At 44.0% G+C, this 27,907-nt stretch overlaps 2 protein-coding genes across 21 annotated transcripts in view; both read left to right on the top strand.

Annotated features, from left to right (window-relative positions):
* The first annotated feature begins 98 nt into the window (after positions 1–98).
* LOC121599321 (signal recognition particle receptor FtsY) lies at positions 99–5,655 on the top strand. 2 transcript variants are annotated; one of them, XM_041927036.1, is made up of 5 exons: positions 99–499; positions 1,562–1,573; positions 4,024–4,265; positions 4,342–4,551; positions 4,625–5,655. In XM_041927036.1, exons 1-5 carry the CDS (start codon positions 481–483, stop codon positions 4,709–4,711), a joined length of 570 nt encoding a protein of 189 aa, XP_041782970.1. In that variant the 5' UTR covers positions 99–480; the 3' UTR covers positions 4,712–5,655. The 2 variants fall into 2 exon arrangements, with proteins under 2 accessions (XP_041782970.1, XP_041782972.1); XM_041927038.1 differs by lacking the exon at positions 1,562–1,573 and having other exon boundaries at positions 101–499.
* Positions 5,656–9,485: 3,830 nt separating this feature from the next.
* The window catches only part of LOC121599005 (plasma membrane calcium-transporting ATPase 1), a 66,203-nt gene continuing 47,781 nt past the window's right edge, over positions 9,486–27,907 (top strand). For 5 of the 19 annotated variants that reach the window (XM_041926446.1, XM_041926445.1, XM_041926429.1 and 2 more), the window contains exons 1-2: positions 14,011–14,150; positions 17,496–18,173. The gene's annotated coding sequence lies outside the window, so the exon portion shown is untranslated. The other 14 variants (XM_041926448.1, XM_041926447.1, XM_041926451.1 and 11 more) reach the window with 11 other exon arrangements.

Genomic DNA, 27,907 nt, shown 5'->3' with positions numbered 1-27,907 from the left:
AACAACAACATTTCCCCATTCCATCCAACCCTCCAACCAATCTTCTCAGAGAGCGTCCCGTATATGTTCGCTGCTGCCTGTTACAAACACACCTCGTGCGCATTTGCCAAGAGAAACATCGACCAGGCGCATTATTTCGTTGACATAGCTCGCGTAGTGAAGACGTACATTGTCCCAGCGACAGAGAGTTCCCGTGTGTTACCTCCACCATCCCGTCGTCTCCTCACAATCCCCGGAAAGCGAAACCAGTTCCGGTAGAATAACGACAAACCTGCAACCTGCATCTCCAACCCCTTTCCGTGCTTCTTCCTCGACTTCTGGTGCACTTTTAGAAAAAAGCGTGTAAATTCGGACAGCTGTTTGAGCTGTGTATTGCGCGCGTGTGTGTGTTTGTCCATCCAACCAGACACAGTTCAAGGCCAACCGTTTTCCACTTGATTTTTCCTCCGAAACGACGCTAACCAGCGAAGCGGCCGAAAGATGTTCAGTGGAATCACTGGTAAGTAGTTACGAACGAGCAAGGCAGGAAGACAGTGAAAGGGTGAATTCTGTTTAAGGGTGCATTTCTGGAAAAGACTCCAATATGGAGATGAAAATAGTTACACCCATCCCGCTAAACCGCACCTTCGCGCAAACCGTGAAACCGCATCACCTCCACAATTCCATTCCAGTTGACTATTACGCATCAAGTTTTATCCCTCCTCACGCACCACCCTTACGCGGCAGTGAGCACAGGCAGTCGAATGTTTTAGTTCTCGTCCACACCCCTTCCCAGTCAACGCACGAACATTCTCAAACGTTCTTGCTCTTCTGCTGCTGCTGCGTCCTTCATGCAGAAGGAAGCACCATTTGCATGTTTTGTCACCGCACAGGTTTCATTATCAACGAAAAGACACTTAATGTTCCCGTAGCATTTGAATTTTAATCGGTTTTGATTACGTTTTTGTTTGTTTTTTTTTTTTTGGAGGTAATTCTTGCCTCGTCTTCTTTCCAGACCCATAAGGGTGGTTAGGGTTGCTTTTGTGTTGTTTTGCTTTTTTTCGTTTGCCCTCCCTCTTTCCGATCCGGTCGGAGACATATGATGCGCCAGTGTGGCGCGTCCGATCGGAATTCCAATCATGCGCGGCTTCGTTCGCCGTTACGGTTGGGAGGAAAAGATGCGCTGTTCCCTCCAGCCCCTCGCCCATCCATTCACCCATCTTCGCAGCGGGTCAAGTAGTTTCGTGGCCCCCCACATATTGGTTGGTGGGCGCTACCATTTGTTTTGGCCTTTGGGGTGCCCCTCACCGTAATGAAGTAATTGTGTTGGAAGAAGCAGGGGTCCCCGCTATAATTTGATTAAATCGTGTTCTAATTTATTTAGATTTCTCGTACAAGCCGTTATCAAGGTGTAGAAGAATGTCTTCGTTTTCGTTCTTTTTTTTTGTAATTTTCTGTAAACATGTTTTGTTTGTAATTTGTTTTGATTTGAAAAGATCACGTGCACAACACATGATCAGTAACCAACGTATGTGTATTTATAATATTTTAAAAATATTCTTCCTTTTACTGGACGCTGCAGGTGGAGCAAAGTGTAAGTGTAACATGTTGAACCTCTCCCTAAGACTTATCGTTAAACAATCTCTCTTACGCTGAGGTCAAAGGGTGTACAGACGGTGTGACCTAACCAGGGCGTCAAGGAGAAGCTGTAGTAGACTGATCGATAAAAGTGTAAGGTCCGTCGTCGCAACAGCAGCAGTGCGCCAGTGGAATGCGCTGGAATGCGATGACGAATGATAAATGGTTACATTAATTTGTGCAGACATTAGGTCTGCGGTACTGAATCATCTGCAGAACCAGCCCCAAGCTCAGCCGTGTTCACTGTCTGCTTCAAATGACATTGAATACTAATGTAGGAGGAGGGTATGAATTAGTTTTAAACGATTTAAACGACGATGACGTACAATGGAAAACGATTTCTCTGAAACGCCGGTTTTTTATTATAGTTATTGTAGACCCAGCCAGGGAGCATTCCAACGTTTGTAGTTCACCCAGTTCTATGCACTCTAATCGTCTGTGGATCGAAATGAACGGCAATAAACGTCCCACGCTAGAGAGAGATAGAGAGCAAACCGAGACCAAAACCGGCACGTTTCACAAATTAAGATACAATCGGGCAAACGAATGAGGCTAAAACAATTCACCAACACCACAGCCCGTGTCACACATCATTCTGTGCTTTATAATGGTGGTTGTTGATGTTGGATGGAGGTCATCCACCAGCGCGGTTTGTGTAAAATCCGTCCATCAACAAAAGAGGAAGCCCGAGGTGACATCAACATTCCTTTTCCTTCTCGATTTTGCCATTCTCGTTCGACCGGTAAAGGACACGGATGTGGATATTGAGCAAAAGATACATCTTCCGGTGTAGACATCGAGCAAACCGCCGGCACTATAGGGCGGACATTGCTCTACTTGCAAAGGTGATGCATTTATTACAATCTTGCAACTGTAAATGCACTTTATCACATTTCTTTCAAGCAAACATTGCATACACCCCTTCTAGCAGCAGGGTTTTGTTGATCCAATATAATCCGCGAGTGTGCGGATAGGCACAGCTTGATGAAGCAGATGATTTCTTGGTTTAAAAATAGCACTTCTGCTGTATCTTCTGGTTGCGGCGAGAATTGAGAATATCACTTCCGAGATACGCGGGAGCAAAAAACGGAGATTTCGGAACAGTTCGTAACATCTGAGGGAGGTCGCAGAAAAGCTAGAGTAAAAAATATAGAACTACATTAAACATGTATCGCCCTCTAAAACCACAAGGACACCAGCACACCGGGGGCTGCGGTGGATGGAGAAAATCTTACGACGTTGAAGTGCTTTTCGCTCTGGAACAGTTTAAAGAGGGTAGCAGTAGCAGTTTACAACCATTTTTAAGCTCCTAACGTGCATTCGCGTAACCACGAAAAGGAGAGTCAGGGGTAGTACCGCCGTGCGATCGATTTCCAGTTTTGCCCCGCTTGCATGACATCATCGGATGAGCGGGGGTCGGTCGTGTTGCTGCTTACGGTAACACCATCACCGCAGACTCGACCAAAAACGGAAACTCGGTTTTGCTCGCTGGTTGGAGTGGTTTGATAGTGTACAATTAATTTTTGTATAAAAAAGGTTTGAGATTCCTAAAAAATAAGTACAATTTTGAACATTTTTTCATAACAATCGCAACGATATGGCAATGTAAATTTAAAGAACCCGCTACCGTACTGTATCGATCGTACCGGACCTCGCCCTACAGATCGATACAGTGACTTGGCCTGGATACTTTTGGAAGCATTTGACGGACGGACGGTCACGCACCGAGAACGTGTTGTGGATGAAATTAATTTAAAATCAAAAACTAAATCCCCATTTGAAACACGGGGCCCATAAGTTTTGTAAGCCAATCAACGCCAAAACCAGACCTCCCCCGCAATGTAATGGTACCATCTCTCATCTGTGCCATCTCAAAAAACATCATACACTCACACTCAAGTATTATGATACGTTTGAATGATCCCCGGTGCTGGTCGGTGTGGTCGTCGCAGCAATGTTCAACATTCTCGCTGCTCTGACCTTGGCTGCGCGCCGGCGGTCTGTGTCTCTCACCGCGGTGGAGGCCTCCCCACCGATGACATCAGCCCTCGAGTACGGATGGGAGAGACTAGCAGCACACGGTCCCGTGGCATGCCACACCGTGCATGTATCTGCCTAGCATCAACTCAATGCTCGTGGTATGAAATGTGATGCAAAAAAAGGAACAAGAAAACGAGAAACATTTTAAATCACTCACTGTACTGTGGTGTCGATCATCACACATACGTCTGATCGATCGGACGCGTTTTGTAAACATGGAAATATTTAAGCCCGAACGGCGGTTACCCATGGCGACATTCAAGCAGCCTGGTGGCATTGTTTGGGTTCCGTTTAAAGTGCTAACAATCACATCGTGTTCTTATCGATCGCCTCTTTCCCTTTCCCACTTCCCAAAACGCTAATTAGCCTCGCTGAAGAACCTCGGCAGCAAGGCCGAAGGGCTGTTCGATAAGAAGAAGAAGGAGGCGCAAGATCTGGCCAACGAGAAGGTACAGGCCGCCAGCAGCATGGCCGAGGAGCAGGCGAAGAAAACGCAGGAATCCTTCAGCAAGACCAAAACCGACGCGGAAGCATTGGCATCGTCGGCTGCAGGAGAGATCGATGCCACCAAGCAGCAGGCGGCGGCTGTTGCTGAGACAACGTCGCAGGTATGTGTCGTTTGTTGTTCTGTAGTTATGAAAATAAAAATGAATTCATTGCTTTTTCTTTACGATCTCTCCACAGGCGGCCGGAACGTTGATGGACCATGCCAAACAGGCGGCCGAAAATGCCATCGCCCAGAGCGCCGTCGTCGTGGAGCAAGCCGTCGAGGAGCAGATGAAGGTGGCCGAACAAAAGGTGGACGAGGGTATGAAGCGGGCCAGCGAAGAGGTCGACCGGAAGCTACAGGAAGCGAACCGAGTGGCCGATGAGAAGCGGGGCGAACTGGAGCAGGTAGGAAAAGGGTCCGTTTTTTAGGGTTGCTCAGTTCCAGGAACTCATCAATACCGTTTCTCGATCCGTACAGAAAGTGAACGATGTTGCCACGAAGGCGCAGGAATCGGCTACCGCCAGTGCTGCCGGGCTGCTGGGCAAGCTGAACCTGGGCAAGTAAGCCGTGCCTTAACGAAGGTCGATGGCCAGAATCTCCAAGCATGCAACAAGATATGAGGGTGAAGATGCTTCTGCACCAGGCGAACGGGGAGAGTAATGCCGCTTTCGCTGTCGTGTCCTAGTCGGTGTGCACAGAACATGCTTCGCGGTTTCGCCATCTCGAAATGCCCGTGCAACGTGATGATATTAAGCTTTTCGTTTGGAAGATTTGTATTTTTTGTTTGTTTGTTCTTCTTTACAACTATAATTAATGTACAATTAGCATGCTGCAGCACCGGATGTCTAGAAGATGAAGTCACACAAATAACAGTAGCGATCACGCGTTCGCTGTGATTATTGCTGCCTCGTACAAACACACCACCCACATACCAATGAATATGATTGCCTTACGCCGATGCCGAGGGGGGGATCCAATAACCGTTCAACCGGAAATGGTAAAACTCCCCGCATCGGTGCTGCACAAGAACAATAGAACCGGAATGCCCAACGGCACAACAAATAGCAAAGCAACGTAATGCCTAATATGTGATGCCTTATCGTGCCGCGTTGAATGTTTGCTTGATGGCTACAAATATACAGCGTCATGTCACAATCATTATACTACAACTCTATGCAGTACAGCAGCCAGTGTATTAGGTGTAAGCACTGCAGCAATGCAGCACTTTCTGAATAGTTTTCCACCAATCGAAGTCGGTGTGCAACAATTTTAATGAAGCAAAAAGAAAGTAGTGTTTAACGTTTAACAGTTTAGTTTGTAAGTTTGCTCGAAAAGCAAAGCAAAAAAAAAAAACAAACAAATATCATTTCGGTGTGCATAAATTCGACCGATTTCAATTTGGTTCAAAACATTTTTTCCCTATTTTTTGTGTGTAACAACCTCCAAAGATTGATGGAAATTGCTTTTTATACTGTAGTGGCAAATAAATAGATCGATATACAAACCAATTGTAGAGCTTTCTTTTGTGAACATTGTTTTTTTTAACGACTGTTCTTAACACGGCACTAAAACCAAAATCCACGAAAAAAATTCCTATTTTGAAATTGAAAATAACGTGCGTTTATGTTTAGCACGGTTGCAAGAAATGGGCTACTTTCGCGCACAAGATTTTGAAGGCCGCTGCACTATGGGAAAACAATCTACAGGCGGTCCCCGAGATACACGGTTAATGGGGACCCAAAACAGCCACAAAATACCGCGTATCTGGAATTTCCGCGTAAGTCGAATCTTGTGATTTCCAGCCAAAATATCACTAATCTTCATGTAATTTTGCAAGTAGGGGACGGTTTTAGCACCGCCAAACGACGTGACACTGGCGTTACAAAAGTGTTCCACACGAAAATACTGCCATTTACCAGTGAGGCGATCACTTCTGTCAAAGTAGGCACTGTTCACTGCTGCTTCGATGTAAAAAACTTTTCTAAATACAAATTGCGAAGGAAGTGTGAGGCAAGATTTTGTAATAATTATTGGACAAAACACCCAGGAAAATCATTTTATAAGTTTTCAATTCAATGCAAAAGATGTGAGAAGTTCATAAAACAATACGCATTGGAATTTGCGAAAAAAAAAACAAAAAGGGGGTTTAGCAGTTTCTTCTCTGTGTCAGTGAAGTAAGCGAATCATTACAGAGATGGCGCTTAGTGTTTTTTCATATGAAATAAGGAGACAACTTTTGAAGCTCATTTTGTTCGAAGTGTCACGTCGGTTTTTCGGTGCTAGGGCCCCCGATACCCTAAATCCGCCACTGATGCCGCGCTCGTAGTTTTTTTTTGTGTATCCTCACGATTTTTTGTATAGTTCTTAAGAATTTAATGGTTCAATTTTATAAATCACAGCGTTCGTATGTGTTGGGTGCGTACGTGCAGGGCACTAACGCGCCCTCTCCGCGAGATGTTATCTCGTCTCGATTCGAGAAGATCGTTACTCGTTACACGATCGGGATTCGAGCGGCAGTCGGAATCCAGCTAGCAACGAGTGTGGTGTGGTGTCACTTCAAGGCGGAATAAATTAAGTGATTTATTGTAATATAATTTACGTTGTGTCGTATATACTTATCCGGCCACAATATCACACGGCAAGAACGTAAATGTTAAATATCAGGAGTGGTGTCGTGCCATCAGATGACAAGGAGTTTTTTATTGCACAGCAACGGTTGTCGGTAAAGGCCTGCCTTTGTACCCACTGGTGAAGTGAGCTTGGCTTTCAGTGACTTATTCTTACCATAGCAGAATAGTCAGTCCTACGTATTGGGGCACGGTCTATTCAGGGCTTGAACCCATGACGGGTATGTTATTAAGTCGTATGAGTTGACGATTGTACAACTAGACCGGCTCAAAGACAAAGAGATCATCTGATAATTTATCAACGAACTGTGTTTTATTGAGTGCTACAGAACGATACCAACGAATCGTAGGAACGAAACAAAAATCTATAAGAAACAATTAATAAATTGTGAGACGAGCTCAAAAAATTACGGGAACCAATCAACAAATTGTAGGAAACCCCGTAACGGTTTTCAAAGCTCAAATTTAAAAGTCGACCAATTCTAACCAGACGGCAGGACCATTGCGCGCCCATTGTGCCGGATGATAGCTGTCAAACGGGTTTGCTTCGACCAGTGTGGCCAGATTATTTTGGCGGTTTTCGGTAGGCGCAACAATATTTTATCGGTAGTTTTCGGTAGGTTAAAACTCGAAACTTAACTCGAGATAAAAGAATGCGCTAAATGAAAGTTTCATTTCAAAAGAATATGCATCCTTTACCTATTATATGGATTAGATTTGGTTCAGCGGTTACACAAATGAAGGTCTTTCTGAAGTGTTGATCTGAAAATTGTACTAGGAATTCTAAGCTAAAGAAGGACTAAGATGCACATTTTCTTCTCAATGGTGGCAAGTTCTTTTTTTTGGGCTTCCACGCAACCTTAGAGCCGCTGCAGTGCTCCATCGGATACGATTTTATCGTACGTGCTGTCATTTGACTTTCGCTGAATTATTTAGATTGATTTTATTGTTTGGCTAAGTTTTGTAGTTCAATGATTAAAAAATTGAGACTTTTTCCTTCAAACCCTAGATATATCGGTATACATCGGTATTTCTGGTCACTTTGCCCACAGGGGAGTGTTCGGGGAGAAACGGGAAGGAAAGGGAATGAGGAAAATACAATGAAACAGCGCGAGCGAGCGTTCTTTTCAGTGAGAGCGCCTCGTGTATTTTAAAGAAATGCAAGAGAGTGCCGGTCTAGTGGTACAGTACCCAAATAGCCAGAATTGCTTAAGCAGCTCATTTTGGCACGCTAAAGATCGCTGCTCTAATTCACCTTTTGCAGTAGATAAACAGCATCAAAGTTCTATGTGGGTCTTTCAAACAGCGCCTAAGCAGCTTCCTTATGCCACATTGCCAGGGATTATTTTTTTGTGTTTTATTTTCAAGCAAGCGTCATCAGTGAATTAAACAACAAGATTTGTTTTCTTTAAACACATATGTATATTTTTAAATCTTTTGTATTGATGAATTACATAAAATTTTACACAATTTACTGATAATTCACAATCACTTCACTCAATATTCATTCTTCAATTAACGAATCTAACTTGTGCAGCAGCAATGAGATCAAAAATTCTCGGAATCCACGCAACTGACATTTTTTACTTATTGTGAACATTAAATTTTAACGGATAAAAATAAAGGCAAACAAACGTGCATCAGCGCGATAAGTAGCAAATGAGGTTAGCAATCCTTGAAACAGCATCCCAAGCGCCACAGATTAAGTTTAAACGACTGAAAAATCAAATATCTGTGATTTTCGGTAGGATAAATGGAAAATCGGTAGTTTTAGGGCGGTCATCTGTGAATCGGTAGGCATATAAAAAATCGGTAGGAATACAGTAGAACCACCGACAAACCGACGTGACACTTCGAACAAAATGAGCTTCAAAAGTTGTCTCCTTATTTCAAATGAAAATACGTTAAACACTAGCGCCATCTCTATAATGATTCGCTTACTACACTGACACGGAGAAGAAACTGCTAAATCCCCTTTTTGTTTTTCTTCGCAAATTCCAATGCGTATTGTTTTATGTACTTCTCACATCTTTTACATTGATTTGGAAACTTATAAAATGATTTTCCTGGGTGTTTTGTCCAATAATTCTCACAAAATCTTGCCTCACACCTCCTTCGCCATTTGTATTTAGAAAAGTTGTTTACATCGAAGCAGCAGTGAACAGAGCTTACTTTGACAGAAGTGTTCGCCTCACTGGTAAATGACAGTACTTTCGTGTGGGACACTTTTGTAACGCCAGTGTCACGTCGGTTTGTCGGTGGTAGAACGTCGATTCTCCGGAGGCGGATTAACCGACGGGCGGCTTAACCGTGTGCATAAATGTGACAGCTGCTCAAGCGTACGGTGAAAATTTGTAGCGATAGTCAAGTGAGCAACCAGTTTGTTGTGTAGCTTTGTAGTGTCTAGTGGAATTTTCGAAATTCATTTTTGTTCATCAACAGTTGTTCAACCTATAGTTATTGATTAAAATAAAATTCTACTAACGATTAATCGATTGATTCAAGATGAATTAATCATAAAGCTAGTGGGTTTAATAATTTTTATATGAAATTGACATTTCTTGGACCATTATCCGTGCAAATCGATTAACCGGCAACCGTCCGGTCCCGAGCTGCCCGGATAATCGACGCTCTACTGTACAGATAAATCGGTATTTCTGGTCACTCTGGCTACGACCACGGCTGCACATAAATATGCAATGACAATACATTCGAAGAAAATATAGCCGAACCGCTACCGCTTATCCGCTTCGACGGGCGATCTTGGACAGGTCGGAATTCCGACGACGGCAGGAGCGTCTAACAAATTGCAAACATTGCCCCCGGGTTAGCCGTAGAACGGATTCGTGCGAACAAGTAGGGAGAAGCTTGCGGAAATTTCGGTAAGTAGCAGAGTGTGTGTCTGTGCATCTTCCGTTTTTGGACATCGATTTCCGCTTTGCCCATACACGTTTCATGGTTCTCCCCCGAAGGTTTCGGTGCGATCATTGATTTTTCATCCTGGTATGTGTAGGTGTAGTGTGCGAAACGAAAGCTGTGCGTGTGTTACCCGGGGGAGGGAAGGTTAAGGTTTCTGTTACGACCGACAAATTGAAAGGTACAAAACGCTTTCCCATCGTGTGATTTCTGCATTGGAGTGGGATTTAAAACTCAGGTGCAAATTTTCATAGGGACGATCTCTCAACCGAATGGAGAAAGCGGTGTGTGTGTATGTTCAGCTATGTTTGTGTGTAGGTGTGTGTGTGTGCACCGGGCGTTCATCTTTTTCGCGTGTTGGGGCCATCAGTGTGCGTAGCGAAGGAATTTTTTTTCTTTGGTTTGTTAAAAGTTACACACTCCACTGAAGTGCCGTGAAGGAATACGTGTGTGGAAGCATGCGGTGTGTGTGCGTGCTATCGATCGATTTCAATCGCCCAGGTGGCCATTAAAATCGCTTCCAAATGTCGCGCGCGCCCGATAATGCATCACCTTCGTGTACCGACGGACGGGGACGGTGTGTCCAAACTAAAGGTGACTGACGCGAGGAAGCTAGTGTGCGAGAAAGGTCGATTGTTTGATCTGCGTGTGTGTGTGCGTGCGTGTGAGTGGATGTGTGCACATAGCAAAATCCATCACCAAGCGCGGCCTACTGTGCCCGATTTCCGCGGGTACTCGGTGGCAATCGCGCGCATCGCCGCGCAGGTGATAAGGGCCAAGCCGTGCGGGTAAGAGGTGCCATGGTTCGGTTTTGTTTACATCCTTGAAGGCTTACACTTTCCTTTCCACCGTTGCAAGCGCAAGCGGGTGTGCGGACGTTTGGAAAAGCTCACCACCGACCGCCCTCCCCCGTGGGTTGATTTATGGTGCACATTAACAGCGGCGACCTGGATGCAATTGCTCTGCTACCCGATAAGAACGGCGTGTGGCTAGGAGAAAGCCCGAGCAAGCCTGAGAGGCGCGCCGTCACAATGGTGACAGGTAAACACACACGCATACACAGAGAGAGCGTGTGGCTGCGGCTCCGGCGGCATCGTCGTTATCCTCGACCGGACCGGGCTTTTTTGCAGTACCCCCGGCCACCCGACGGACACGCTCTTACCAGCCGTAACGACATCCGGGTGGCAGCCTCAATTAGTGATGGAACGGGGGCCTGGGCGTCATATGGCCCCGAGGCAAGAGAGAGAGAGAGCGAGGGAGAGAGAGAAGGTCTTTGAAGCGCGTGCACCTGAGCGTGTACGCGGGTGCATCATGTCGCACCGGAGACGTGTTTCTCTATTTGACTTCGCTTTTTTATTTGTTTTGTTTTAGCGAGAAGGCCATCGAGAAACGGGGGTGTAACATTTATGCTGTCCCCTGGCAAAAGGCTTAAAGCCTCCGCACTGCCACGTAGAGAATGTTGCCGAAGGTCGCATCTAATTATTGCAAAGGGGAAGCGTTCGGCACCATTCACGCCGTTACGTTCCCTGCTCGTGGAATGTGCTCCAAACACACAAAGGGGTCGAAAAGGGGTGGAATTTTAATCGAGTTTATTGTCCTCTTTTAGTGTATTTTTTTTGCGGAAACTAGAAGAAAATCCACACCAGAAAACCAAATACCCGCACCGCCACAAACCGCGCACTGGCGGACAGAATGCGAATGTGCGGAAACCGCTGCTAATTAGACGTCCGGGGCGGCAGCAGCTACAACAACAGCATTGATTGAGCCCTTTTTTTTGTGAAAGTCTTTTTTCCATTCCATGAAGAACGGCCATCACAAACTGCACCACAAGGCACATCACCACCAGGCTGAAGGGTGGTCCTTTTACAGTTGAGGGCTATTTTTAGCAGAATCGAACCGACGCAGAATGGTCGAAAAATAGGCTCTCCACCCACCCCCTTGTGTGTGTGTGTGTGTGTGTGTGTGTGTGTGTGTGTGTGTGTGTGTGTGTGTGTGTGTGTGTGTGTGTGTGTGTGTGTGTGTGTGTGTGTGTGTGTGTGTGTGTGTGTGTGTGTGTGTGTGTGTGTGTGTGTGTGTGTGTGTGTGTGTGTTAAATTATGAAAATTGATTAGCAGCTTCGCTGGGGGAACCGGGGGGCCACAAACGCTAGGGACACGGGGTGCAGGCTTTTGATTTGCACATGACAAAGCCAAAAAATCAATCTTCCATTTTCATTTATCCCCACGCTCTCATATGGCCGGTGCGGAATCATGCAAAAACTGCCCCACATCCCCTCCTCCAACCACATCCGGGATCATCCTCTCCTTCTTCGCATTTTCCCACAGGCACGTTGCATAACAGCGAGCTCGAAATTGAATTTTCCACCTTTTTCGAGACGCGAAAATCGATCGATCGCCCCTTCCTGCCCGCCCTGTCCGCCGGTACACACCGTACGTATGTGTGCTCGTGTTGATTCGTGCTCGACCGGGGAGCGGGACAGCATAAATCGGTCGGATTCAGCACGGATCAGCACGGGAACGCACAACAGGAACAGGTCGGTTGAAGTAGATTCAGATTGTGTGTATGCATGGTTCCGTTCTCCCACAGACTCCCTGCGATCGAGCGTGGGGACGTTCACCTTCCACGTTCTGCCTCCGCCCTCGCCTCTCCCATGGCTGTTGTGTTTGGTGCATCTGGCGTCTCGGAGTTTGGCGTTTTGGGCATGATGTGTGAAACGTTTTTCTAAATATAAACATTCGGACTGTGCCTCCGCTGGTGGTGGTGGTGTGCTCGAAGCTGCCGCTTGTTTCCCCATTGGAGGGGCTTCCCGGAGGAGGGAAAGGCGGTGTTGCTATGAGAGTAGGGTTTTCCTTCCTTTCCCCCCGGTAGTATCGCCAATCGGGATGTTCCTCAGCCAAGCGTAGTCGAGAGTTGTTGGGCTAGCGTTGGACCGAGTGTCTGTGTGGAATAACTGGTCGGCTACGGGGATGTAGAGGGAGATAGGAAACAAAAGTAGGGCATAAGCGGAGTCACACACATGCACATACACACACATAATAAGGACTTGTGACCAATAATTCATGCTAACATTTTGATTCGACATTTGGAGACTGCAAATTGTTGTAATTTTGTTGGCAATTCTAGTCACAGAACAGATTTAAAATGTTTCGATTTTGCCGCTCATTCTAAATAGAGGCACACTGGAAGGATATTTTTGAATGTTACGGAGTTTTACGTTTAAAAAAATCATTGTTGTCTACATCCGTTAAAAAACCTCTTAGAAATAAATGTTTAGAAAAAAGGCTTAAATTAAAACATACGAAAGTAACTGCTTAGATAACAAATCATTAAATAGAATCGTAAGAGAGAAGAACAAAAACTGATCCAGCCTTTGATTATTATAAATATGAAATTATTTGCGTGCTCCACATTACCGATCACTATTTGTGGAACTATTTTTAGCTGCATGTTGATAAGAAAATTCGCCTATAGCTATCTAATCTACATTGCGCCCCTCATTACAATGCTTGATAAGAGGCTAAACGTATCAACTGATACAGCGTCGACAGATATTATAATTGCAAAGCAATTGTGCGAGATCGTGTCTGGCTCGTTTTGTAGGTTACGACCGCGTCAGTTCGTTAAATAATGCATTGTTTTGTATTATATCATTTTTGTGATATTTTTTTTGTTCTTTAAAAAAGTCTGAATTTCTCTTTCTTTTAGGGGACCAAACACACGCGTTCGGTGAGTTCCACGGGCTTGTATTAATTGGGTGCGCGTTCCTTTGGCACCGAGATCGGGTGAGGGCTTTTCGATAAACAAGGCTCACACAAACTCATGGCCTATTGCGCTCACATCCACACCACACACAGCTGACTCACACGAGCGGAATCCAACGAATCGTGCTCTCACGGACTCAGCCGGAAAAGCTCACGGGAAAATTTGTACCGCTTTTCCAGCAGCTCTTCAGCAAGTGCGCCCCCTGTGAAGCTATTTCTCACGCTTTTCCCACCACATGCCACCACTGCTGTTTTGAGGAAGATTGAGTTGTTATTCCCCGTGCCCTCAGCACACTTATTGCAGGGCACACCGAGTGTGCTCTCCGTTCACCATCTGCACGCGAAACATCCATCGCTCTCCCAGCATGCATTGGAGCATTGAAAGTTCTCTTCGCAACCCTTACATTTTTGGGAATGACGGGGTTCTCTCTCGCTCTTTCTTTCTCTATATCGAGTATCGTACATATGGCCCAGTGCGCTCCCACCGAACACACAATGGGGTGTGGGGGTGGCGGTGCGGATGGCCCTTATGAAATTGGCCCCCGTGATGTGAGCGCAGTACCGCCTCGGGAGCACACTGTCAGTGCGAGAGCACACACGCTGCAAGTTCGCCGCAAGTGGTCGCGCGCTAGTCTCGCTTTCCGTGTGGTGTTGGTGCCTGTGTCTGCTTGAGTGTGTGGCAGTTTTCCGTTCTGCAAGGTGAAAATATCTAGATAGTTAGTGGCGCTCGCTCGGACAAGGGTGATTTTCGTGAGGCAACTTTCACCAATTGCTAATTAGCAGCAGGGAGCAGAAAAAGAACTCTTGCGTGTTGCGTGAAACACATGCACCAAATTCTATGCACACTCACAAACACATACGAACGCCATATGCAGTGAAGCACAGGTGCGTTACACTATGGGATGATCTTTATTGGTATCAATCGATTGGTTGACTCCTCCTAAGTGACACACCAGGGGAGCGAACAAGAAGAGCGAGGAAAAAAAACCGCTCAATAACCTATAATTTCTGTGACCCTGAAATATGGAATTAGAGTGTGTGTTTGTGTGAGTGTGTGTGAGTGTGGTCCATTTGGTAGTAGGAGGGGGGAGGGAGGGAACGAGGAAAAGCTCTATAATAGCTAATGCATGGATGGATATGGTGTGACGATGATGATGATGGTGATGTGTTGGCAGTGGTTGAAAATTTTCGTCTAAAATCGATCAGATCGATCACATATACTACCGATGTGTGCGTGTGTGTGTGCGCGCGTGTGGGGAGGAAAAACGACTAGAAGAAAAATCGACGTTTTGGTTCGTGCCTGTGCTCCACCGGTTGGTTGGTCGAGCGCAGCTCTGGGGGTCAGGCTAGGTGGACGGGGGGGCGTACAACCAACCAATATTAGGCGACTATATTAAGAGCGCAACACAAGCATATAGCTGGTACGGCTGGTTCACATTAGACACTCCGCCGACAATTGAGGAGACCAACAGTCACAGCCGTGGTGGAAAGTAGATGTGTGTTTTTCTTTCTTTCCTTCCTTCTGTTGGCTACGGACTGCCGCCGCCATGATCGCGCACATTTTCGTTGAATTTTAATTTAGAATCGCGCGCTGTTTTTGGGGGAAGCAATAGCTCACCCTACCACCACCATCCTGAATCAATGGAAAAGGCGGTCGAAAGTTAGTCGACTGTGCTTCCTTTCCTGCCAGCGTGAACACACAATTAAAATTGAACCATCGTGTACGAAAATCACTAAAATGTCCCGTGATTGACACACACAAACACATGTGTTTGGTCCCGTTTTTGAGAGGCGAAAAGAAAGTGTGTAAAAGTGCACGGTACGCGTGTGTGTGTGTGTGTGAAATGTTCTTGCGGCTGTGTTTGATATAGCTATAAGGTCACATTTTCGCCTTTAATCATGCTCGTCATCGGAAGAAATTATGTAATAAGTTTTGTATGTGGACGTGTGTGTGTGTGTGAGTGTCGTGCGGTGGCAGTGGTGGTGGTGGTATACAGCATTTCCCAGCTCTCAGCTCACACAATTTCCCTCACCGAGTGAACAAGAACTCCCCGCTCGCCTTACATGCCGCTTTTCATTCGCCGCTTCCTCACTTCCTCACCAACAACGATCAAGTCGGACGGACGGACTTGCCAACCTTCTCGGTTGTTGGTGCTGTGGGTCGATTTTTCTCACCCATCCAGAGCCTTCTTGGTTGAAGAGCCGCAGAGACCATCCAAAGAGCGAAGGGAGCAAAAATCGAAAACTCTCAGCGCGTGGGAAATCGGTGAAAACGGGGGAGAAAGAAAGTGAAAGGAATGGGGAAGAGGAGGGGGTCTGTGGGGACCATGCGTGTGTGTTACGGGACAATAGGGGAGAGAATGGTGTAATATGGCTGGCTTTCTCTAAAATAGTTCGACCGAGAGCAAGAGTGAGCTACGCTAGCCAAAGGAAAGGTGGAAAATTTTTGACGTGCGGAAACCGTATGTTTGTACGGATAGAGAAGAAAATTGAGTCTCTCAGCGTGAGAGTGTGAAATAAAAATCGCCAGAGATAATTGAGCAAAAGCTTTTGGGAAAACTCCGCAAATCGTGTAGTCATCGTGGTGAGAGAACCTTCCGCGGGGGAGCCAACCAACCAACAAAGCAGCATCATCATCATCGTCAACATACGAAAGAATAGGAAGCAGCAACAAGGAAAAACTCACAACAACAATTCCGCAGAACGCGATACCGTTTTGTACAGTCGCGAGAGGATTTGCTCGCCCCCGCGTGCTGGAGAGTAGAACCTATCTCTCGCCACATGGTGGGTTTTCCTCCCTATTTTTTGAGTGTGTCCGAGCAAGAATTTTCCCGAGAAAATTACGAGAGAAAGGATATGATGTGTTGGCCGTGCGACGGTACTGAAGGGGTCACTCGTCAGTTTTCCTCACAACGTTGGTGCGGCCGGAGTGTGTGTGTGTGCGTGGGCTGGTTCGTTGATTAAGGTGGCCACTTTGTTTTTTTTGTTCTTTTTTATCTTTTTTTTATCCACCTCGCTCCTTCCTCTATTTGGACGTTAGGAAAGGTAGCAGGGACGATTCCCAAGGATGGACTTTCGTCCATTGATCCATGGTGCTTGGTGTGTTACACAATCTCCACTCTAGCCACATGTACGGCCTATCCTTGCCGGAGGCGTGGAGTAGTGGTGTTCAGTGTTGATTAAAGATCCAGAGAGCATATCGGTTACATAGGGCCAGGGATTGGATGTGTAGTTTTGACGTGAAAATACCTCAAAAATGGAGGCAACGACTCGGGCGTAGTGATTAAAAGTGGCACATGCATCAAAACGACGACGGTCCATTGGAAGTTGGAAAAGAGAGCGCTTGAGAGGGAATGATTGCAGTTAGATAAAAGAGAGTTGGTGGTCGGTAGTGTATATGTTAAATCTGTGTGTGTGAGTGTGTTGGAAGCAATAGAGTGACGTTTTTGTTGCTGTGGCATGTGGAACAAACTGAGCTGTTCGTTTGCCATGGTTCCGGAAGCAATCTCTTCCAGTAATAAGTTTCCTCCTATTAGTAGATCTCTTCAAGTACTACTAAGTCGAGGACTCGGCAGATATCTTTAGATGTTGTTTAGACTACAAATTGGACGGAATATCTGACAATAAGCGTCATCCTCCTGGCAGGACATTCTAAGTATTCATCACCTGTGACATTGGAGACATCGTTTTATTGAATAGTAGATACCCGAAACAGTAGATATTTGGTTTATTCTTGCTAAGTACACTCTGCTTCGGTAGATATCTGACGATAGGTTGTAATTTAGAAATTGGATGAAATATTCCTTCAACAACATGCTCTTGGCAAGTGTTGACAGAACAACAGAGGTCCGCGTCATCTGAGACACTGAAGTACATTGAAGTGTAGTAGGCATCGATTGGTTATGTCAAGCCTCCCCTTCACAGTGACTTGCACTCGCCCTTGCGTATGTGTGTCAGTTGAGTCAGCCAGTGGTTCCGTATCCAGTCAGTGTTGTGTGTCTATCCTTTTGGTTGCTTATTGGTCTCTATCTTTCTCTATTATAGCCAGCCGCAGAAACACCGAACCGTTAGGAATTGTGCGAACGACCACCATCACCGATCACCTGAAGAAAGCACGTACGGTGCCCGCACGTGCACACAGCTGCTGCAGCACACATCCTCCTCCAGCTCTAGCTTCGTTGGTGTTGTTGTGACAGTGTGCGCTCACCGACGGGATGGTGTGTGCGTGTGTGCCTGTGCACGCGTTTAGTGTCGTGTTTGTGTAGCTGTTTGTGTATGTATACGTGTGCGTTGTGGTGTGCGCCCGTGAATCTCTTCCGCCAATTGATTTTCCGCGCAGTAGGGCCTTCGCTCGACCCTCCCTCCGGAAGTGGATTCGGCTGCTGGTGGCTTTTCATTTTACGACCGGGCCAATTATAGATAGTATTATATATAATAACGTGCAACGGGGGAAAACACGGTGTGAAAATATCTCACGTCACTACCACCGGAGGTTGTGGTAACTGGGTGTGCTGTGTATGTGCCGCCGGTGTGCTATTATCTCGTGCTGTTGGAAGCAATTGTGTGTTAAGGTGTGTACTACTACTACTACTACTACTACTACTACTGTTGCTTCCCCGTTTTGGAGATCCAGTGCCGGACCGAAAGGGCGGAAGTTTGTTGTTGTTAGAAGTCGGCTGTATTGTGGCGAATAAGTTCGTAAACTTCAGAAGCAAAATTGAGGTAAGTGTGCGCGTGTAAAAGTTGAAGTGTAAAAGGTTGAGAGGGATCGCATGTTAGTTAAGCAACAAAAATTAGCAGTATGCAGCATTATTGCATCGCTCTTTGTGCATTGAACCATCCCTAAATCATAGCGCAAATAGTCCATGCTTATTGAGATACGGTCGGTTTTACATAATTATTTGTGAAAAATCGATTTTCTTTCCGACTGGCTAGTGGTGAGCCGTAGCAGCAAAATCAAACGTCGCTGGGAAGTGTGCGTGTGTGTGTATGTTGGTGAGAAAAGGTGACCCAAAAGCGGGTCGGGAGCGTTCAAATGCACGAAGAACTTGCCTTCGTCGTTGCTCAGTTAAACGTATGTCGAGAAGCGGCATGCTCACCCGTGAGATGTGTATATTGCTCTCACTAAGCTGGGATATTGTTTTTGCACTTTTGGATTTTCCTTCACTTCAGGTTTCTGCTTGCGAGGAACTCATTTTCTCACTGTGCGGTAAAAGTTTTCAATTTTTGAGCGGGTTACCTAAATCAAAATTTTTCCCGATTTTACTGTCAGAGAATGCAAGAGCATGATGCTTTATTGTAATTATTATTTAATAATAAAAGGCAACCTTTTTATTATATAATTCAACATTGAGGAGATTGAAGCAGTTGCAATCATATCAAGCAAATTTATAGTATGTTCTTTATATTTTGAATAATATTGAGGACACCAATGTATGCTCTTCTAGCTCTTGATATATTGCATGTGTAGTATGTCCTCTGACACAAGAGCAACTTGCTTAATTGTTCCCCGAAGCAGAAGTGTGCCAACGAGTATCGATTTTAAACGTCGAGAAAAGCCACACTTGTCCATGTCCAGCTGAAGATTCTCTGAATGTTTGCTGATGACATTAAAAGATGAATAGTTTTAATATGCATAAAAATCATAATAGATTATTTCTTTGTGCATATTAGGATGTTGATGACATTGTTGTTCTTCCTTTTCGTCTTATTTGGCGCCATAACCTTAGTCGGTCTAGGCTAGTGTTGGCCGTTCCGGTCCGAACCTAGTAAAAAAGTTCCGTTCTTTATGTAGGCCGTTCCGTTCCGATCCTTTATACAACATCGTTCCGTTCCGTTCATTCCGTTCTTTCCGTTCTTTCCGTTCATTCCGTTCATTCCGTTCCGTTCCGTTCATTTCGTTCTTTCCGTTCATTCCGTTCCGTTCAATTCGTTCTTTCCGTTCACTCCGTTCCGTTCCAGTCTTTGCCGCTTCAATATTGTTAGCAAGGTGCTATCGTTCGTGCGTTCCGTTCTTTGAAAAAAACCGGTTTTGTCCGGCTGTTGCTTGCTGCGTGCAAGATAACTGTTCACTTTTTCTCTCACACAGTATGTGTTGCCTGTGCACTCTCTCATGCTCACAGGAATATTCATCGCACTTCGTCGCGTATCGTTTATAAAAATCATGATAAGCGAAGCCAAAAATGGTGTTGCATTTGGTATTATGGTGCAATTTGTAACATTTATTATACTTTTTGTTATAATTTAGCTTGTCTTAACTAGACAAATAACTATTATAAAATTAAAATCTGTACTCATATGGCAGAACGGGTTGGAAAAGATGTATTATAATAAGCGAGTATGAACAACGAAAAGTAAAATGTATTTATTTTTTATGCCACGATATCCACTTGATCTTGGCACTCGGCATGATTCCAATATTTGGCCATTCGATTCGAAGCATTCTGTTCCATTCGACAACCGTTTGAGTGCCGTGATCTTGTAAACGATTTATGTGAAAAAAAAACTATTTGTTTTAAATAGTAAGTGAAATTCAAATAATAAGTCAATCTCGTGATACAATCATCAACTCGTACCACTCAATAACATCGGCATGGGTAAAAGCCTCGAATGGATCGTGCCCCCATACGCTGGGATGATTATCCTGCTATCGGCATTTAATAAGTTACTGATAGCCAAGCCTATTAGTGGTACGGGAAGGCTTTGATGCTTTATATTAGTACAGCTGGTACAGCTTATTGGGCATAGGTTGAACCCATCTAGATTTGGTGTCAGATATGATTTCAGAATGAAGAAACGCCTTTTCATATCCTGTAACAAGTAACAAAATCTCCCCCCCCCCCTCTGGATGACAGTTTGGCTTCTAAGCTCTGGGTCGGTTCTTTTGCACCCCAGGTTCACGTTCCGTTCTTTTTGAAAAATGAACTAGTTCCGTTCCGTTCCTTTTTTTTAACGAAATTCCCAACACTAGTCTAGGCCTACTTAAGCCACTAATGGGATTGGATATCTGCGACTGAAATAATATTGAGCCTGCGAAAACTTAGAATTGTTGAAGCTTTTCAAGCAATAATTCAAAATTTCTACTTATTTGGAGAGCAACCTTAGTTGTAGGTCACTGTCGAAGTATAAAAGCTTCTTTTATGGACCAGCAATCTGTGACTCATTGGTTTTTACACATGGAAAATTAGTTGAAATCCTCCAAATAACGGTGAAGGACACGGTCCATACGAGATTCGAACCTAATGACACGTATGGATTTTAGGTCGTACGTCTTGACGACTTAACTACGGGGCCACCATAACGCTTGCTGGTTCAAAAGTACACGTATTCTAAAATTCCTCGTTATCTTTGATTACAATTTGGTTGCGCATTTATCATCAAATGAGTTTTTTTTGTGTTGCCTTCTATCTTGTGATATTGTCTTTCATAATTGTAGGTGCTCATTTGAACAATATGCCCTTTTGTCTTGGTGTTGCGTGATTGCGATTGTCTAATGTAACCGCTTTCAAGACGCTTCGCGATGGGAACTGTGTCTTTCCATTGTTTTTTGATTGTGTGGTGCACTAAGAGAATATTAAATTGTTGCAAGTTCATAAAACATTGTTCACAGATGAAGAATAGTTAATTGGTCTAGCAAGCTGATTACTTGCAGTTTTCCTGTTAGAATTGACTTAAAGATCTTTTTCAATTTGAAATTTAGAGGATGTAATAATTAGCACAACACTCAAATCAAAATAACTGTCCAATTGATCAAACAAAAAAGCATTTTGTCTCAAACGCTTCAAAACCCACTTTAAAACCAAGATTATTAAATATACAGTTATTATACAACAATTTTCAATTGCAAAATTGATCTGAAATATCGTTACTTACATACTAGCTGTAAAAATCATTAAGCATGTCAAAGTATATCTGTCATTTGATGTGATGGTCGTTTGTTTGCCATTATCTCGTAAAATATTCGAGCATTGTCGATGCTAACCATCGCAACCAAAGCCTTTTATCCCCTCTTTTTAAAGCATCAACTTCAAAAGGCATTCCTATGTACAACAATGCCATAATTTTGTAGACGCTCGCCTAAAGATAACGCTGTGCGTCTCGCTGCAACCCGTTCGAATCGGCAATGGGTAAACACAACGGGCCGAGGTCTCCTGATAAGTTGGGTTATTGAAGCATTGCTGTGTTGTTGGTGGAGTTGTTTGTGATTGTTACTTTTTGTGGCGGATAGGCTCCACTCCCCATCGGGCGGCACACATAGGAAGTGAATGAACGAGAGAAAGCCAACCAGATAAGACTGAACGCACTCTACTCTGCCTGTGTGTATGTGCGTGATATGAAAAGGGGAGAGAATCATAGTCACGCTCAGGGTGAAGGAGTGAGTGTGCATGCACTGGAAGAAATTGGTGGTCCTAAGGGTCTTTAGTGGAAAGCACACTAAACTATGGGTATGTTGAGTTGAACTGATAACACGCAAGATCTCGACATGTTGTGAATGCCACATCATCGAACAAGTTGTTGACCTTCCCTTCTGAACGGTGAAGAACGGTGTGAACTGAGCTTGAACTTCTTCCTCATTTCCATCATCGTTCTCTAGGGGGCGAGGAAGATCATCGCAAGCAGATCAAATATCAACGACCATAGACATAGTGATGACAATCAGTCCCGTGCCTTCTATTGTTTTTCCCAGCGACGAAGGAGTTCTCAAAGATCTAACGAGATAAATCGTTCCTAGATGCTTGCTGTCAGATTATTGATAGAAGATTAAACAGCATACGGGGGATAGGGGCCGCCGTAAGAAGAGGGCCGATTCCTGATAAGGGTGAAGCCGTAGGATGGGTGCTTAAGAACTGATACGGAACCGGAATCGCTGCACATACGTACATATTGTCTGTTCGACCTAGAAAGGTCAGTCGTTGAACCGACCCGGACCGACATCGGTCAGGAGAATCAGTAAACGGTGAGGTCATGATCCAAATCAATCGCTAATTATTCGAATCGATCTAGAAAAAAAACAGTAATTGCATGTACACACCCAGCGGCTCAATATGCGTGAGATCTAGACAATTGTTTTATTGACAACTTAAATAGCTAAAAAGCGTACCGTGACATAAGGGGAGCAGCAACAAAAAAAGGGTGAAATGAGATTATTAACAAAATTATATCTTTTAGCTCTGGGTATAGCGGGTGTGTGTGTGTGTGCGTCTGCAACTGTGAGACGATGTCTAGGGTTAAACATTCTCCTGTCAATGTGCTGCTGCTGTTGCTGCTGCTGCTTAGCCAAAACATCTTGCTGCGCACCAGTGCTAAATGATGTTTCGATCACGCTGTTTAGATTTTCACATGTCTTTCAGCGAACGGGTTTGACAGGTGCTGCAGGCGGATTGAAAAATTGAATTTTCGCCAGAATGTTTGCATGGAATGGCCGGTGGTGGGGCTACAATTCTACAGTGTGTGTCGTAATTATGTGTGTTCTTTTGCTTGCCCCTTCTTAGTCGTCGCCGTCGGTGCGTGGTTTGCAATTTGAAAGCGAGAAATGACCGCTGTCAAGCGACGGATCGATCACCCTGGCAAGATGATGGACCTGCTGGTTTCAAGCTATGATGTTTACATCATCGTTCTTTTTCTCGTGACGGGCGAAAAAAACGATAAAGTGTACTATTTTTCTTTTTGTTTCAACGTTATGGTTCGAACGATTTTGCATGAACAAACCCCCAATCTTGGGGAGTATCTTCTACTGAAATGGCCACTGTAGGCTGCCCTGTTGTTGGTTGCCCTGTTGGTGGGCTGGCAATATAGTTGTCAAGTTTATGTGCCGTTTTTTTTTTAATTTTTGTATTCGTTAGTACTGCTCGGCGGTAGTGGATCATTAAGCGAACCGCCGACAAGCTGACGATAACAGCAGCAGCACATGCTTATTGTGCTGTGTAAAAAAGTGCAAAAATGGTGTGACCAAAAAGGCGAATCCCAACACTGAAGCTCCCCATGTAAACTAAAGCTGGATAGTGTTGGGATTAGTGGAAATGGTTGGACTTCAGTGTAGTTAGTAGCAGCAGGTGGCAGCAGTTTCTAAAACGACCGGTGAAGATGCTGAAAAGCGAGAAAAGAGAGTGAGAGAAAGAGAACATTGTCGGCAAAGACGTTTCTGGTTAAGGTTTAGTACACTTTTTTTTCTCGTAGCAGTGTATCGAACCACCACCGACTGAGTATTCTGCTTCTTTTTTTTATATTGTCTTTCTCTCTCTCTCTCTCTCTCTCTCTCTCTCTCGCTCTCTCGCTTTGTCTGCTCTGTACGCTTCAGGATAGGATTCGTTGTATTTTTCGTTTGCGGCTTTCGGTGGATTCGAGTTTTTCTTACGCGCGGAGGCGGTAACATTCCATCCAGTGCAAGGTGGTATAGGAATGGAATTTTCCTCTGTTTTTACAATCCATTTTTCTCAATTTTCTTTTTGGAGAGGAAACATTGGAGGTTTAAAAAAACAACTCTTCAATGCGCGTTTGGATTCGATTGTGTTGGAAAAAATGTAGTCTTGTTAGAGCGTTTTTCACTTGTGCCAACCTTTTTCTCTTAGCACCCTCAAGGTGCGCGCGTTTGTTACATTACCTTGGCGCGTATGGAGAAATACACATTGATCCTATTTTTGTACAATCGAATCGTTGTGTGCCCCCCTTTCCCCCCTACTATTACCCCGCTTTTGGTACGTTCTGCGGGGCGTTGTACACGACGAACCTACCAGGGCTGTAGTAGACGATAATGCAAAATTGATGGGAACTACGTAATGCTTTATTGATTTGCTCTTCTTTCCTAAACACAGAATTACTCCTGTTTCTGAATCTATTTACCATTTTGCTCAAATCAAACCACCGGCTTTCGTTAATCAAAAGAACATCACGGCTAGAAAATGCAACCGAACTCACTGAACACGTTCGCTCTAGCCGATCGATAGCGCTCCTTCCCTTGACTTGGATACTATTTTTGTAGCAGCAAAATGGAGCAGTCGTCAGTAGAGCATTAGTGGTAACAGTTTTAATCTCTGCTGCACAGCATGTGCGCGGGTTTTCAAGTAGAGAAGTAGAGTTTTTTTTGTATAATGCCGACAGCCGCTCAGCCAGAGCCAATATCAGTTGTACGCTGCTGCTACTGCAAGTGGATCATAAAATTAAACTCGAAAGACTGCCGGGATACAACGGGCAGCAACGGGACAGGTTTACACACACTCTAGCCCGCCGCCGGGCATGTTCCGGCAGTAAAAGTTGCACCACCAGTGTGAGCTTCTTCCCTTCCCGGCCCTTTCAACAGGGTAACGTCGCACAACACACGCGCACACGCATCTACCCCGTCTGTGCATTTTCTTTTCTGCTCGGGTAGGTAATAGGTTTAAAGAGTGAGGTTTGTCGACGGGCGATGGATGGTTCAGTCTCTGGACGCGCACGGCCATATGGATTTTGCCGGTATCCGTAGCGGTATGTCCAGTGGGGCAGTAGTCGTGTGGGGGTAAAAGGGTGTGTCGTAGCTTTTTTTCCAACAGCTTGACTCCGCAGCATACACACAACACCGTTGGCCATTTCATCGTTGACCTGAAAACGAATTAATTAGATTTGAGTAGTAACAACAGCACGCTCTCGGTAGCTGCTAAGATCCCTGCATAGGAATTCGTAAGGAAAATGGGATTTTTTTTAAAGGGCTGTTGAAACCCGTAACGTAGATTACACGTAGAGGGGGAGAGAGGTAGGATGGAGGTTATGCCCGTTAAAGGCAGAAGGTGAGTCAGAAGCTAATAGAGATTAATTTTTGATTAGCAGACGGATTGCGATTAGGTGAGAGAAAGCAACACTCAGAGTGTGTTAGAGTACACAGTAGCTTGCTGCTATTAGGCTGCGGTCTGTCTACTATAGAGTAGTAGAAAGGGGCATGGTCAGACAACTTCGACCAAACAAAACAAACACGCTTAGAAAAAAGCATTTCTTCGACAAATAAAGAAAAACATGGTTGGAAGCAGTTATTTGTCGGTGTAGTTCGATACCTACATATGTTGATTAAACAATTGAAGGTAATACTACGTATAGCTTTAAACTTCGGGCATTCCTCATATTTTTCTTGAATTTTATCATATTCTGCTCCAGGCCAAGTGGATTTTTAATTTTTCGTGAATGCCATGATGTACTACAATCAAATGTGTCTAACCCATGGTGGGTCCTGATGTCACCATAAATCAATATTTTATACGAGGTAGTTTCGTTTCAATCCGACTCCAATGCAATTTCTTCGATAATTCATATTAATCTCGTACATTGAAGTATTGAAGTACATTGTAATCTAATATAGTTATCTACGTGAAAATAACAGTGAATTCGAAGCAAGACGTTTTATCTTGTTTAAAATTCCAGAATTGTGATTAATAGTACAAAAATGACAGTGATAATAGCATAAAAACAACGATGTATGAAGGTAGATTAGACGAATGGATTGATGATCTTATTTTTTTTAATTTGGAAGGTTTGCTTCACTTAAGTCAATTATGCAGAGGTATGACCTATTAATTTTGAATTTGTAAGAAACTATTTCATGCCAAAAATATCTTAATTATCATTAATTCGAAGCAACACGGTACCTTGGCTGTCAGATGCTTCCAAAAGCTTCACAAAAGGCACAATTCAATTCCGAACATTATTGGAGCTCAAGTATCTTTTTTCTCTTGCATAGTATTTTGAATATTGCAAATTTTCGGTCATAATTAATTTCAAATTTTTTCCAAAATGGATCAAAATGTAAAATTTATTGCTTTCATCCAAATATTGAAATATCAAAAACAACAAGATATTTGAATTGTCCAGAATGCTCTTGTATATTCACTGTATGTTGTATCATAAAATATTGTTTAACATTTTTGTTAAAATTGGATTGGATTTTCTTTTTTTTCGATATTTGTTAAACGATACCAATGTAAATTAAACAAATTCTTCATTTAACAACAATTTGTATGTGTGTAGTGAATGGTAGTTTCATATAACAGACGACATGGCACCGAAAACGAAAATACAATCTTGATTGGCTCGTTCGATCGCTGACAAAGCGCTGCCCCAGTGAACTAATTTTGGTTGTGATTTTCAAGTGAAATGATTTGTATTTAATTGTGCCCCATTGTGGCGATTACATTTTTAGACTACTGAAATTGAGATACGTTTGAATAGGAATGGAAGAAGCTAATGGTAGGAACAAAATAGCAGGAAATAAGCTATCTGGGCTCTGACTCGCTCCAAAAATCCCCAAACCCATATCGGACAATCCTATGTGTGTTTGCCTTGTATATAGTGGAAGTGTGGACGTCGAGGTACGCTCATATCTAGCTTTCTTTTCTATACCCTTTAGATTACATAATGGTGGTGTAAAGGTGCGTGTGGTGTGGTTGATTTTATATTTGATCAAAATGACGATGGCGGCTCACAATAAATTGTGTTCCGTTCGTGGTTCTGCACACGCAAAAGCAGTTGGCATTGAAGCTGCCAAAAAAAGAATAATGATGCGAAGAGCGCCAAGCGAGGAGCCGTCCCAACATGGGCAGAAACCGCCGTCATCCCCATATCCATCATGTTACCCCGCCACGGTCAAATGGGCATTGATATTTTAGGGTGTGTGCGTGAGCATGTGTTTGAATGTGTGTGTGTATGTGTTCATAGCAAACCTCCACCGTGACACGTTTTATGAAGAAAAGATGTGGCTACATGCGTGATAGTTTTGTTAAACGCATGGAGTAGCACTATTGTTGATGCTTTTTTGTGCCGTCAGGGTGGAATTAGTGTCCATCCATTTTAAGGATTTTACTTTAAACATCTGATGAATATCAACAATGAAGGTAGATTTTATTCCCAAAATTGGGGCCCTTCACGATTCTAGTCAGTTTTTTGTATGGAGTTTGACAGTTGGAGACTGAAATCATGTAAACACTCCGTACAAAACCACACATAAAACTAGCCTGCAATTTTCAGTCTAGATTATTCTAGCCTCAAAGCTAGAATTAGATTCGAGTACCTGCTCGAAAAATGGCAAAACAAGGTGGTGTTTACATTTACCCCAAGGTGCATTAAAGTGATCTAGTGATGGAATCCAGAATCAAAGTATATGTAGTCCAGATGGTCTCATAGCATGTTTTATAACCAAATTAGAATACCACTTTTTACCAGGATGGGTGAATTTTTTTGTTAAAACAAGCTTTCTTGAGACTTGACGAATACTTAACATACTCTTAAAATAGAAGAAGCGATAAAAAACAGCCTTCTAAATTCATACACCTTGGGATAAGCCCACGTGTATATTATACCCACTTAGATAGCTGCTCGAAAAATGGCAAAACAAGGTGGTGTTTACATTTACCCCAAGGTGCATTAAAGTGATCTAGTGATGGAATCCAGAATCAAAGTGTATGTAGTCCAGATGGTCTCATAGCATGTTTTTATAACCA

This window comes from Anopheles merus, chromosome 3L, assembly GCF_017562075.2.
Source record: "Anopheles merus strain MAF chromosome 3L, AmerM5.1, whole genome shotgun sequence".
Classification (NCBI taxonomy): domain Eukaryota; kingdom Metazoa; phylum Arthropoda; class Insecta; order Diptera; family Culicidae; genus Anopheles; species Anopheles merus.
This window is presented reverse-complemented; position numbering and strand designations above follow the sequence as displayed.